We start from the raw sequence: 12,536 nt of genomic DNA on the forward strand, positions 1-12,536 counted from the left end.
AGCATCAATGTATATTGGAGAATAATGAGGTTTTCAGACTGTGTGGCATAACATGAGTTTACAAGTTATCCACAAAATGTTCTTTACAGATAAGTTTATGGTTGTTATGATTTCCTTTGATAATGTGCCATGACATCTTTCATGTTCTGGGGCAGATTACAAACACTGATTTGGTTTAACTGAAACTCAAAACCTGTACTCTATACACCTGCAACCTTTTGTCAGTTAATGTTTTTTTAATACATGAGTATAAATAAACTATTATGCTAATTATGTCTGGTCATCTCTCATTCATATTAAAGTTGTATGATTCCAATACAAACCCTGTGATTTCATAGAAGAATCCTATCTAGTTAAAGGGTTCTTTATTAGGAAAAATGGTTTTGTCTGGGAGTTGTCACACTTTACAACTATGACAGGGGGTTCCCCTATGGAATCACCAAAGAACCCTTCCAGAACCAGAGTGTACGTAACAGAAAAAATATTATTGTGGTGAGTCAGCTGAAGGTCACTGTTTTGGTGAGTTCACCTACAAAGTTGTATAACTACATAAATTACTTCCCCTTTTTGATTCCTTGGGTCTTCACTGCAAGATAATTTAATTACATGATATGCAAGTCTTTATTATTTGTTTAAAGGAAGGAAACTCCTAATTTTCTCACAAATAAAGAGGGCTTACTGTTAGCCAACCCAGCAGCAGTGAGCGAGTACATGTCACTTGGGTTGATCGGTCACTGTACATGGCAGAGCTGTGTTTGACATGGTAATCAAAGTGCATTGAAATGTTACTTCCTGATGCAAGTGTCAAAAAATCCCATTAATCTTAAGGAAGTTTAGACCTCCTGTGTCCTTGTGATTTTCTGTTAAGTTTATCTAGCCATAGATCAGTAGTTATTTGATGTAATCATTGTGTTGTACAAGCAGTGTTATTGCAAAAGGCCTCAGGGTGTAAGGCGATCACTTAAAAAAATAGAACGTTCTTTGAAGCATCTAACATTACCATACATGTAGACCTGCTGGTCCTGAAACCAATGGCAGTGGTTGCCCCCTGCTCCGGGGTGTATAAAACCTCAGCTGGCTGTGTGGATCTCTCAGTGTTCGTTAAAACCGTCTCTGGCGTCTGCTTCAGTAATGGCAGATGTACCTCCAACCGAGTCAATGGTCTTGACAACTTTTAAGAACCAAATCAATGTGCCACCTGCGGAGGACTATTCAAGGTTCCTTTATAACGAGACAAATGACGGTACTTACCACAGCAGTAGCGATGAAAACTCTCAAAAGTCCTTCACAGGCTACGCTACTCTAGATGCACCACCAAGCTATGATTTTTACGCCAACACTGCAGTCCAGGGGAGGGTGCGCAAGTTAAGACCATCTCTTTACCAGCTGCACTCAGTACTTGAGGTGAGTCCAGGTTATTGGAAAGTGAAAAAAGGACTGCATAGTCACTATACAATCCAGTTTCCCTGATTGCAGTTCGTGTATTGCATTTTACATATTTTCTTTACATTAAATACCAAATGTTTGAATACAAAATTACAATGCATAGCCACATAATAACCGTATTATTGCTGAAAGAATTCTGGTTTTGGAGGAACGTTAGTCAATTAAATGTCGAATGTTGATAATAGGTGCCTTTTTAAGTTTCTCCCTTAGCTTGCTGAAGCTTAAATCCAAATAATAATTTTAGTATGCCCATGTTAATATGATTGTACCCATAGTCCTGAATTACTGATTCATCCATACAAATGGATGGCCCCTGGTGAGCTATGATGATCTACTGGTTTTGGTTTTCACTTTTAAATGCCAAAAATGATTAATGATTAATACTCAATAAATTAGATGGCGTGAGAAACTAACTGTTAAGTGTGTAATCAACTGCTTCAATAAATTAATCCTTTTATTAATCTATATGTATCAATCAATTTTACTGAGCAACAGCAAAAAAGTGCTGAGGGCAAAAATGAATGAACTTGAGCATGTAAGCAGTAAAGGGCAGAATTCTCCCCCCCCTTACAGGACGATGGTATTCCCCCACCAGTCTATGAGGAGGCTAACCGATCAACCCAAGTGGGCATTACGGGGGAGAGCTCGGATGATGAGCGGGAGACGGAGCCTCAAGTAGAGCCAGCGAGGTTTGGATGGGTGCAGGGGGTTATGGTGAGACAACAGCTCCACAACAAAACAATGAATAGTCACACTGTAGCAACATTGCTAAAACAGTAAACACTGTAAAAATACAGCCAAACCACTCAATTACTACACCAACATACTGCAAAGAGTCAATGTGGTCACAACATAGTAAAACTAGTCACAAGGCCTTAGTTTCACAGGTGATCATAAAGAGCTCCAGTCTGCAATGAAGATAACTGTATTATGTGCATTATTTTTTTACCAGACCCAGGCCAAATATTATATTTGAAATACTTCATAGTACTTATAATTCAAATGGCTGAAGGTCCTTCTGTTTAGGCAGTCATTAAGCAGCCTGACAAGGCATTTACAGAATGCAACATTTTCCTAATCAATCAAAGTCTCGAAAGTGTATGAGAATGGACTCATATTTCTGAACCTCACCAACGCCACCAGATTCGTTGCATGCTCAACATCTGGGGAGTGATCTTGTTCCTGCGGCTGCCTTGGATTACAGCGCAGGCAGGGATCGGTGAGTGACGCAAAGTGTGTCTGTGTGTGCAAGTGCGTCTGTGAGGGAGTGTGTGTGAGTTTAAGGTAGATGTGTTGCGGGATGATCAAGTTAAATTTACCGCAACTAACTTGTAGTAAGTGGCTTATCCGTTTCAAAAGTGAGAACATATAGTTCTATTGGTATTGTTTTGGAATCTTGATGATTTCTAAGAGCAAGATTGCAATGCAAAAAAAATGTTTTTTTCTTTTTTAATGTAATATATTTACATTTTTATTTATTGGTTTAGCCTGAAACTAAGAAACTTGACTATACTGTACCTGTCATGGTCTTCATTGAAGTCCATGATAGTAGCAGGCATCTGCATTTAGTGTATATTGTGGTTTACCTTGGGGTCAGGGCCATATAGCTCAATCGTTTCATTATAGCATACATTTATTTGTGTCCCTGAATAAAGTGTCCAACGTTGGGTAAATGCGTTCTCCTCCTCTCCTCAGGTCTCACCTGGGTCATCATCCTGCTGTCCTCCTGCATCACAGGGATTACGGGGTTGTCCACCGCTGCGATTGCCACCAATGGCAAGGTCAAAGGAGGTACAGCACACCCCTCTATGCAGGGCTGGGTTTGCACATCACACCTCCCTGTCTGAAACTGGAGTTCATGTGTGTTCAATGTACTTCCTGTGCTACAACCAATTTGATTGGACAGTACGCCCTGTTATTCTACTGTACTTCTTATGTGCTCGGTAGTGGGACCATTAGTCCTGTATAATTTTCATAAGTTGGTCTGTACTTCACCGTAAAGTAAAGTAACCGTACTGTATGTGTGTTCCTTAACTGGACTGTACTTCCTGTATTGTGTAATGGACTGGACTGTACTGTACTTCCTGTATTGCTGCTTGTAGTGATGTAATTTCCTCTTCCTCCTACAGGTGGCACTTACTTCCTGATCTCACGCAGTTTGGGTCCTGAGCTGGGCGGATCCATCGGGCTGATTTTCGCCTTTGCCAACGCTGTGGCAGTTTCCATGCATACTGTGGGCTTTGCTGAGACCGTGCAGACGCTCATGCAGGTAAAAACCAGGCATGTGCGTTGGGCTGGGTAGAGGCCTGTGCACTCGACCCTTCTACTGTGCAGGAGTGTTCTTGAAAATATGGGCTTGAATAGTTGAATAGTTGAGCCTAGAAGGATCCTTGAGGAACTTTCTCATTCCCCACCTGCACCCCCCACCCCTCCCCCTCCAGGAGAGCGGATCCAGCATGGTGGACCCCATCAATGACATCCGCATCATCGGAGTAATCACTGTCACGTGTCTGCTGGCTATATCTCTGGCTGGGATGGAATGGGAGTCTAAGGTCAGGCTGGTCACACGACACACTTTCTTAAATATTTCACATATAACATCAAGGGCTCCTGAACTGTAGACCTTGAGGGACCCGTCATTGCTCAGCTGTTAATTGATCAGTTCATACTGTTTCAGCTGTTGTTAACTCATCTCTCCTTGAGACGGTTGACCCCCCAGAACCAGGGTTGGGGAGCCATGAATGGCATACACGCTGTCGGAAGATGTGGCTTACACAGTGAAGTTTTTATAGTGTTTTGGGGGTCAGCACATTTTAGCACACTTTTGCTGTGGCCACGTTTTACACCCCTGCTCCTGCTTTGCTGGTGTTTAAACTCCAGCTTGTTTAAATGCTGGTGTTAATTGCTCTGCCCACAGGCCCAAGTCATCTTTTTCCTGGTCATTATGATCTCTTTTGTAAACTATTTTGTGGGCACCGTCATCCCAGCCACACCCCACAAGCAGGCTAAAGGCTTCTTCAGCTACAGAGGTCAGTGGCCATTTCCTGTATTAAGTTCATTTCAAACTTGATTCGCTGTTCTCAGTTATATTAGTTCTCCTCCTGGGACATCATATGCTGCTAATTAACATTTACACTATATTTGAAACTCTTTTTTTTTTAAACAACTTCATTGTCTTTCTATTACCAATTATTCCAGTGCCAGTTAGTGTTTTTGTGCATTTGATATCAAGCCACCATTGAGCCGTGTGTTATGGGATACTTGAAATAGCATCACTCCTAAGAAAACGCTTGTTTCCCCCTCACTGCTTTTGTGTCTCTAGTGGATATTTTTGCTGCCAACTTTGTGCCGAGCTGGCGGGGGCCAGATGGCAGCTTCTTTGGCATGTTCTCCATCTTCTTTCCATCGGCGACGGGCATCCTGGCTGGTGCCAACATCTCCGGGGACCTGAAGGCAGGTCCAGTTATTTGGCTTGGCACACGTCCTTACCCAGGGTGACCTATTGTCAGGGATAAGGGGAAATACAAAATGGTATACCTCCCAAAATATATGGTTGCTTTGCAGATGGTGGACAGATTTAAAAAGGAGAGCAACAAATGTTATGTGTGACATACACACATGCAAATGCATATTTTAAATGCATTTGAAGTACTGTCCATCCCTGCCTTCCATAGATAGCCTTCATGGAAATTGAATTGACCACCTGGTTTATAGTATATTACCAGAGACAATAAGTGCAGATGTAAAGCCTAAAGAGGAGCATTTTTGCAAGGACCAATGGAAATATTGTATGTAATGCTGTTGTTCATTTGTGTAGTTATTTATATGTTTTTAATTGTCTATTAAATTCAGTGATTCATTCATTCACTCCCTGTCATTCAAACTGTGGTTCTTTCGAGTAGGACCCGGCGATAGCAATTCCCCGTGGAACCCTGATGGCCATATTCTGGACCACGATTTCATATCTTCTCATCTCTGCCACTATCGGTGAGCTAACTGTACCCTACCCCTGGTTTCTCTCCAGCAACTTCCGCCATTTAGTCATCAGTCAAAGCTGTCTAATCAGTCATCTCTGTCTCTGCTGTGCAAAAACAAGCCCGTTATATTTAGGCGTAAATGTGTTGCTGGCTGAAAGGAAGCCACAAAAACCTGCAGACACTGCAGCCCTCCAGGACTGGAGTATGAGATACCTGTGTGTGTGTCTGTGTTTTTTGTTTGTGTATGTGTATGTGTATGTGTATGTGTATGTGTGTGTGTGTGTGTGTGTGTGTATGTGTGTGTGTGTGTGTGTGTGTATGTGTGTGTGTGTGTGTGTGTGTGTGTGTGTGTATGTGTATGTACGGTAGGCTCCAGAATTATTGGCACCCTGAAAGGAAATTGAGAAAAAAGGCTGCATATAATAAATAATGTGGATAACGATCAGTATGTTAGGTTTAAGCATACGGGAAAACTATATACATTCATTTTAATACATTTACGCTCATGTTTCAATGTTTTTTTTGTTTTTTTAATAATAATAATAATAATAATTTTACTGAAAGCCACAGGTGCTATAATTATTTGCACCCCTAACATCAAACAAAGGGAAATTGCCAATACAATTTTATATAATTTAGCTAATCTCAGTCTAAAATAATTATTGCTTCATTCCATCCCTATTTCACTAGAGTATAAAAAAATAGAAAACAAGCATGTCAAATCCCTTTGTCAACCATCAGCATGGGAAAAGTCAAAGACCTCTCAATTCAGGAGGATGGCAATTGACCATCAGGTAATGGGTACAAAAAAACCCCATAAACGGTTAAACACACCACTTAGCGCTGTAAAAAGGCATAAAACATATGGAATGGTTGCAAACTTGCCAGGAAGAGGATGCTAGGGGATATCATCCTCATGGACGGTACGGAAGATGTGCAGGAGGCCATAAGCAACCCAATGTCCCAGTGCTTGTGTGTGTACATGTGCACATGTTTGTGTGGGACCATACGTTTGTATGTTTGCTCATATGTGTTGGTCAGGATCGTGTGTGGTTCGCGATGCGTCGGGGGGTCTGAATGATACCTTGGCCACGCCTGGCTCTGACGACTGCCTTGGTCTGGCCTGTCACTATGGCTGGAACTTCAGTGACTGCATCAACAATAAAACCTGCACCTTCGGCATCAGTAACTACTACCAGGTAACTGCTAATCATTATTCATTTATAGTATATAATAAAATAACTATTTATATTAACAATGTATAATAATCTGTGTGTTTTATATACTGGATCTGTAAATAATTTTACACAAGTGCTCTTCAAATATCAAACATGGAAATAAAAATAATGAAATAAATAAATAAATAAGTAAAAGTAATAAAGGCATTTTGAGCTAACATTTTCTCTCTCTCTCTCTCTCTCTCTCTCTCTCTCTCTCTCTCTCTCTCTCTCTCACTCCAGAGTATGAGCATGGTGTCAGGGTTTGCTCCCCTCATCACAGCTGGCATTTTTGGGGCGACCCTCTCCTCAGCCCTGGCCTGCCTCGTCTCTGCACCCAAAGTTTTCCAGGTACTGTCCCACTTTCCCCCCTTTCCAAATTGTCCTGAAAAATTGAAAAGAAAAAAATTGAAAGACAATTTCTGTGTTTGTGTGTGCATGTGTGTGTTTGTGTGTTGTAAGAGTGTGATTAGAATTAACTAATTTGTCGCTCTTTTTCTGTACCCCGTTCCTCTCAGTGTCTGTGCAAAGACCGGCTCTATCCCTTCATCGGTGTCTTTGGAAAGGGCCACGGGAAGAACGACGAGCCAATCAGAGGCTACCTGCTGACCTACATCATCGCCATCTGCTTCATTCTTATTGGTAGGTCTGCTCATTTGGTCATCTTTATAAAGTTAGACCTGCCTCTGTTAAAACAGCACACATTTTTTTTTTTTCTCAAGAGAAGACTGGAATCCTCCCGTCTTTCATATTATGGCTTTATTCAGACAGGGGATAGGAGAAAGCATAACAGATAGGGAGTGCCATGGCAAGGTAATCGAATACCCCACCTGCACAGGGAGATTTGTGTATGGCTTGAGCGTCCCCCCCTACACCAAACTTCTCTCAAATACATTGTTTCTTCACCTTTTATTTTTTTACATACTGTTTCATTGCCATTGTTTATCCATTTTTATTATTATATTATATTATAGGCATTTGGCAGGGACAAGTGCACTGACAGACCCTAGAGAGAAGTACAGCGTCAAGTGCTAAGAATACAAGAAAGATAAGAACCATTTAAGACATGGTTTTATTTCCATTGTTTAGTCGTTTATTCATCTTAATGACTAAGGGCTCAAATAGTTCTGAATGTACAGTGTCTTAGAGTGCCTTGGGTACACTTACAGTCTACCAAAACTCATGTATCAAGCTCATAGCTCTCAGGGCTCAGCTGTACGCCAGGCAAATAAGTGCAGTTCAGAGAGCTATAAACAGACCCTGTCTTTGGGATGAAACAGCTATTTTCTCCTTTCTCAAATGAAGCAGGGCTATAATGAAGGCAACAATTCCCATGTGAACTGTGATCTCTTAAGGTCAAACCATGTTGATTCCAAGAGCGATGTAAGTGGTATTGTCTCTCTGGCTCCCCCCCGCAGCTGAACTGAACACCATCGCCCCAATCATCTCCAACTTCTTCCTGTGCTCCTATGCCCTCATCAACTTCAGCTGCTTCCATGCCTCCATTACCAACTCACCGGGTAAGGGGAGCGGGGCTGAGCAGGGCCGAGCAGGGCTGAGCAGAGTGAGCAGGGCTGAGCAGGACTGAGCAGGTCTGAGCAGGTCTGAGCAGGACTGAGCAGGCCTGAGCAGGGCTGAGCGGGGCTGAGTAGGCCTGAGCAGGGCCGAGCAGGACTGAGCAGGGCCGAGCAGGGCCGAGCAGGTCTGAGCAGGGCCGAGCAGGGCCGAGCAGGGCCGAGCAGGTCTGAGCAGGGCCGAGCAGGGCCGAGCAGGGCCGAGCAGGTCTGAGCAGGGCCGAGCAGGGCCGAGCAGGGCCGAGCAGGTCTGAGCAGGGCCGAGCAGGGCCGAGCAGGTCTGAGCAGGGCCGAGCAGGGCCGAGCAGGGCCGAGCAGGTCTGAGCAGGGCCGAGCAGGGCCGAGCAGGTCTGAGCAGGGCCGAGCAGGTCTGAGCAGGGCCGAGCAGGTCTGAGCAGGGCCGAGCAGGGCCGAGCAGGACTGAGCAGGGCCGAGCAGGTCTGAGCAGGGCCGAGCAGGGCCGAGCAGGGGCGGGGAGGGGTAACTTTCTTACCCTTTTGAGAAATAAAATAAGCAGGAGATAGTTCATTTGCATGGTGCATAAATAATAATAAATAATGTGAAAAACTTTTTCATACTCGGACATACACTCATACAAAGAAAAAGATAAAGAAAAAGAAAACAAAATATAGCACCTGTATATGGGGCGACTAATAAAAAAGGGCTGTAATTCCTACAAAGATCACCTGATGTGGATATAAACACCCTCAAATTAAAGCTGATAGCTGGTAGTACATACACACACACACACACACACGCCCGCACACACACACACACACACGCACACACACACACACACACACAGTCTACAGTGTATGTGACAGAGGTGTTGCTCCCTCAGGCTGGAGGCCCTCCTTCAGGTTCTACAGTAAGTGGGCGTCTCTGCTGGGTGCGGTGGTGTCTGTGGTCATCATGTTCCTGCTGACCTGGTGGGCTGCCCTTATCGCCATCGCCATCGTCCTCTTCCTGCTAGGATACGTGTTGTACAAAAAGCCCTGTGAGTGTATTTATGTTTACTGTCTCTGTCCCATTGCATAGATTCATGTTGTTATAAAATCCGTGGTTATGCAATCCAATCTTACAATGCATATACAATAAGACATATTTGATTGCATTATATGTTTTTGTTGTTTGTATATGAGAACTGTGCATAGTTTCTGTGAATTGTGTTAAATTGTTTGCAAATTATAAAATGTGTATGTCTGCATGCGTTGCATGTGAATTATTTTGAAATACTGTGTGTGAATGATTTGTAAATTGTAAATTATGTGTGAATGGCGTGAGAATTATATGCAGATTTACGCCAAGTTTGAACTAATTGTGTGTAGAACCCTGAGAGTTGTGAATTGTGCTGATAGTAAACTGTGTTTGTATTGTGTATGAGCTGAAGGTAAACTGTGTTTCTATTGTGTATGCGCTGATGGTTAACTGTGTTTGTATTGTGTATGCGCTGATGGTTAACTGTGTTTGTATTGTGTATGCGCTGATGGTTAACTGTGTTTGTATTGTGTATTTGACTGCTAGCTGTGAACTGGGGCTCCTCTGTCCAGGCCAGCTCCTACAACATGGCCCTGTCCTACTCTGTGAGCCTCAACCAGGTGGACGACCACATCAAGAACTACAGGTACAACTACAAGGGCATGTCCACATAACACAGTCTTTATCCACTGTATGTATTGTGTATTATCTGAATTAGCTGCATACAAGTAATTGGTGTGCCCATTTTCTTTGTGTCCAAAAAAATTTGGAACAGTGCACCTTATCCTGAATTTCTGATTATGCTGTTTTGCTATTCCATCTCTCTCTGTCTGTCTGTCTCTCTCTGTCTGTCTCTCTCTGTCCGTCTCCCTCTGTCTGTCTCTCTCTGTCCATCTCTCTCTGTCTCCTCCGGCCGTAAGGCCCCAGTGTCTGGTCCTCACTGGCCCTCCCAGTTCCCGCCCAGCCCTGGTGGACTTTGTTAGCACCTTCACCAAGAACCTGAGCTTAATGATGTGTGGCAACGTGGTTGTCGTGAGTGCTTATGTATTTAACTATTACACTCAGCAAAACAATAAAATAATCTGGATAGAGATCTTACTTTAGCATTTATTTACCTGGCACACGCCTTTCTGCCCCATGCCCCACTTGCCCCTCTCAACTTCCTTCTGCCCCTCCCCCTCCTGCCCCACCTTCCTAAACCCACCCCACCCAGGCTGAACCCTCCCCTGCAGCCACAGAATCGCTGGGAAGCAGCAGTCATGTGACCTGGCTGAACCAGCGGCATGTAAAGTCCTTCTACCGCGGCGTGGTGGCGGATGACCTGCGGGGCGGGGCCCAGATGCTGCTGCAGGTAAACCCCTCCCCCCTCCCCCCTCTGCCACGCCCCTACCACACCCAGTTTTACATCAATAAATAAAGCTGCATTTTGCATGGCAACATGAACAAACAAGTTGAAGTTGCCATATAGCACATCATTAGAGTTTTATCCTGAGGCAATCAAACATTTCAGCCAACATGAGGCGAGTTATTCCCTGACCATTAGAATGTGGTAAAGTTGAACTTAATACCTCTTTAAATGCACACAAAGTATTTTATTGTCAAGAGCTTTGAATTACATGGTGCTAGTTGCAGAGAGTATAAATGCAAGATATTTGTAGCATTTTTTAAAAGTAATTTCTGCTGTTTTGTCTGCTGTATAAAAACACAACAGAGGAAATAAACATTTTTCTCATTTGTGACCGTGCCTTTGATGTCTGTTTCTGGTTCTGCTTCTACACCAGGCCTCAGGTTTGGGTCGGATCAGGCCAAATGTCCTGGTGATGGGATATAAACAGAACTGGCACAAGGAGCGGCCGCACTCTGTGGAGAATTATGTGGGCATCTTACAGTGAGTCCGACATCAACACTGTAACCCTGTCCTGTAGAGTCAGCCTATGGGTTTTCATGTGGTGGGTATTATAATTATGTGTGTGTGCACCATTCTCATATGCAAACGAAAGAATCATACACCCAGGTATTTATTGCACTTATTTTTTAGACTTACTGGTCTTCTGCAGCTGTCTCACGCATTATGTTTTCAGAGATGCTCTTCTGCATACCACTGTTGTAATGCGTGGTTATTTGCATTACTGTCACCTTCCTGTCAGCTTTGACCAGTCTGGCCATTCTACTCTGACCTCCCTCAACGCGTTTTTGCCCACAGAACTGCTGCTCACTGGATGTATTTTGCACCATTCTCTGCCAACTCTAGAGACTGTTGTGCGTGAAAATCCCAGGAGATCAGCAGTCTCTGAGATACTCAAGCCACCCTGTCTGGCACCTACAATCATTCCACGGTCAAAGTCACTTAGACCACATTTCTTCCCCATTCTGACATTTGCTCTGAAAAACAGCTGAACCTCTTGACCACGTCTGCATGCTTTCATGCATTCAGTTGCTGCCTCATGATTGCCTGATTAAATATTTGCATTAACAAGCTGGTGTACATGTCTACCTAACAAAGTGGCCACTGAGTGTATATATTGTGTGTATATGTGCGTGTGTGTGTGTGCGTGTGTTTATGTGTGTGTTTGTGTATGTGTATGTGTATGTGTGTGTGAGTGTGTGTGTGTTTGTATATGTGTGTGTGTGTGTGTGTTTGTGTGTGTTTGTGCGGCGTGTGTGTGTGTATGTGCTGTATGTGTTTGTGTGTTACAGTGATGCATTCGACCTACAGTATGGAGTGTGTGTTCTGCGGATGAAGGAAGGTTTGGATGTCTCCCATAGCCCCCAGGCAAACGGTGAGGAACACATTTTTAAAGTACAAGTAAAAGTAAAGAAACTAACAAAAAGAACCCATGCAGTGCTTCTGTACACTACTGCTGCAGCCTTAAATCCACACTGCTCTCCCGTACAGTCAACCCTGCCTATGAGAATGACAACGGACATCGCCCCCTACCAGCACCCCCTACCACTACCATATGTATGTGTTACAGCTCTATGGTTTCTTCTTATGGCTCTAACCAGGTGGTGTGCAATCCTGGTCGTGGAGAGCCACAGCATCTGCTGATTATCTTATTGCTCACGACATAATTGATCATTCAGTCAGAATATAAAGTTAAACACCTGGTTTCTTTTGGGCCTGAATTAGAAACATAATTACATTACATGTCATTTAGCTGACGCTTTTATCAAAAGCGACTTACATTTGATTCGACTAAGCAGGTGACAGTCCCCCAGGAGCAACGCAGGGTTAAGGGCCTTGCTCAAACTACCTACCTTACAGGTCTCAGTCATGTACATTAACCGCCAGGCTACAGGCTGTCCTGATAATTCCTAATTCAGGCCGAATATACCGTTAAACA

General features: G+C 43.6%; 1 protein-coding gene across 1 annotated transcript in view; it reads left to right on the forward strand.

Annotated features, from left to right (window-relative positions):
* The first annotated feature begins 1,131 nt into the window (after positions 1-1,131).
* The window catches only part of slc12a3 (solute carrier family 12 member 3), a 15,184-nt gene continuing 3,779 nt past the window's right edge, over positions 1,132-12,536 (forward strand). Inside the window, 19 exon segments of the mRNA XM_061244410.1 lie at positions 1,132-1,404; positions 2,020-2,160; positions 2,590-2,665; positions 3,142-3,237; positions 3,576-3,715; positions 3,888-3,998; positions 4,364-4,475; positions 4,769-4,899; positions 5,349-5,433; positions 6,465-6,622; positions 6,884-6,991; positions 7,159-7,282; positions 8,059-8,160; positions 9,056-9,211; positions 9,739-9,838; positions 10,113-10,224; positions 10,406-10,543; positions 10,974-11,080; positions 11,890-11,998. Of these exon segments, the coding sequence (XP_061100394.1) occupies positions 1,132-1,404; positions 2,020-2,160; positions 2,590-2,665; positions 3,142-3,237; positions 3,576-3,715; positions 3,888-3,998; positions 4,364-4,475; positions 4,769-4,899; positions 5,349-5,433; positions 6,465-6,622; positions 6,884-6,991; positions 7,159-7,282; positions 8,059-8,160; positions 9,056-9,211; positions 9,739-9,838; positions 10,113-10,224; positions 10,406-10,543; positions 10,974-11,080; positions 11,890-11,998 (2,379 nt within the window).

The sequence above is a fragment of the Conger conger genome, chromosome 6 (genome assembly GCF_963514075.1).
Source record: "Conger conger chromosome 6, fConCon1.1, whole genome shotgun sequence".
Classification (NCBI taxonomy): domain Eukaryota; kingdom Metazoa; phylum Chordata; class Actinopteri; order Anguilliformes; family Congridae; genus Conger; species Conger conger.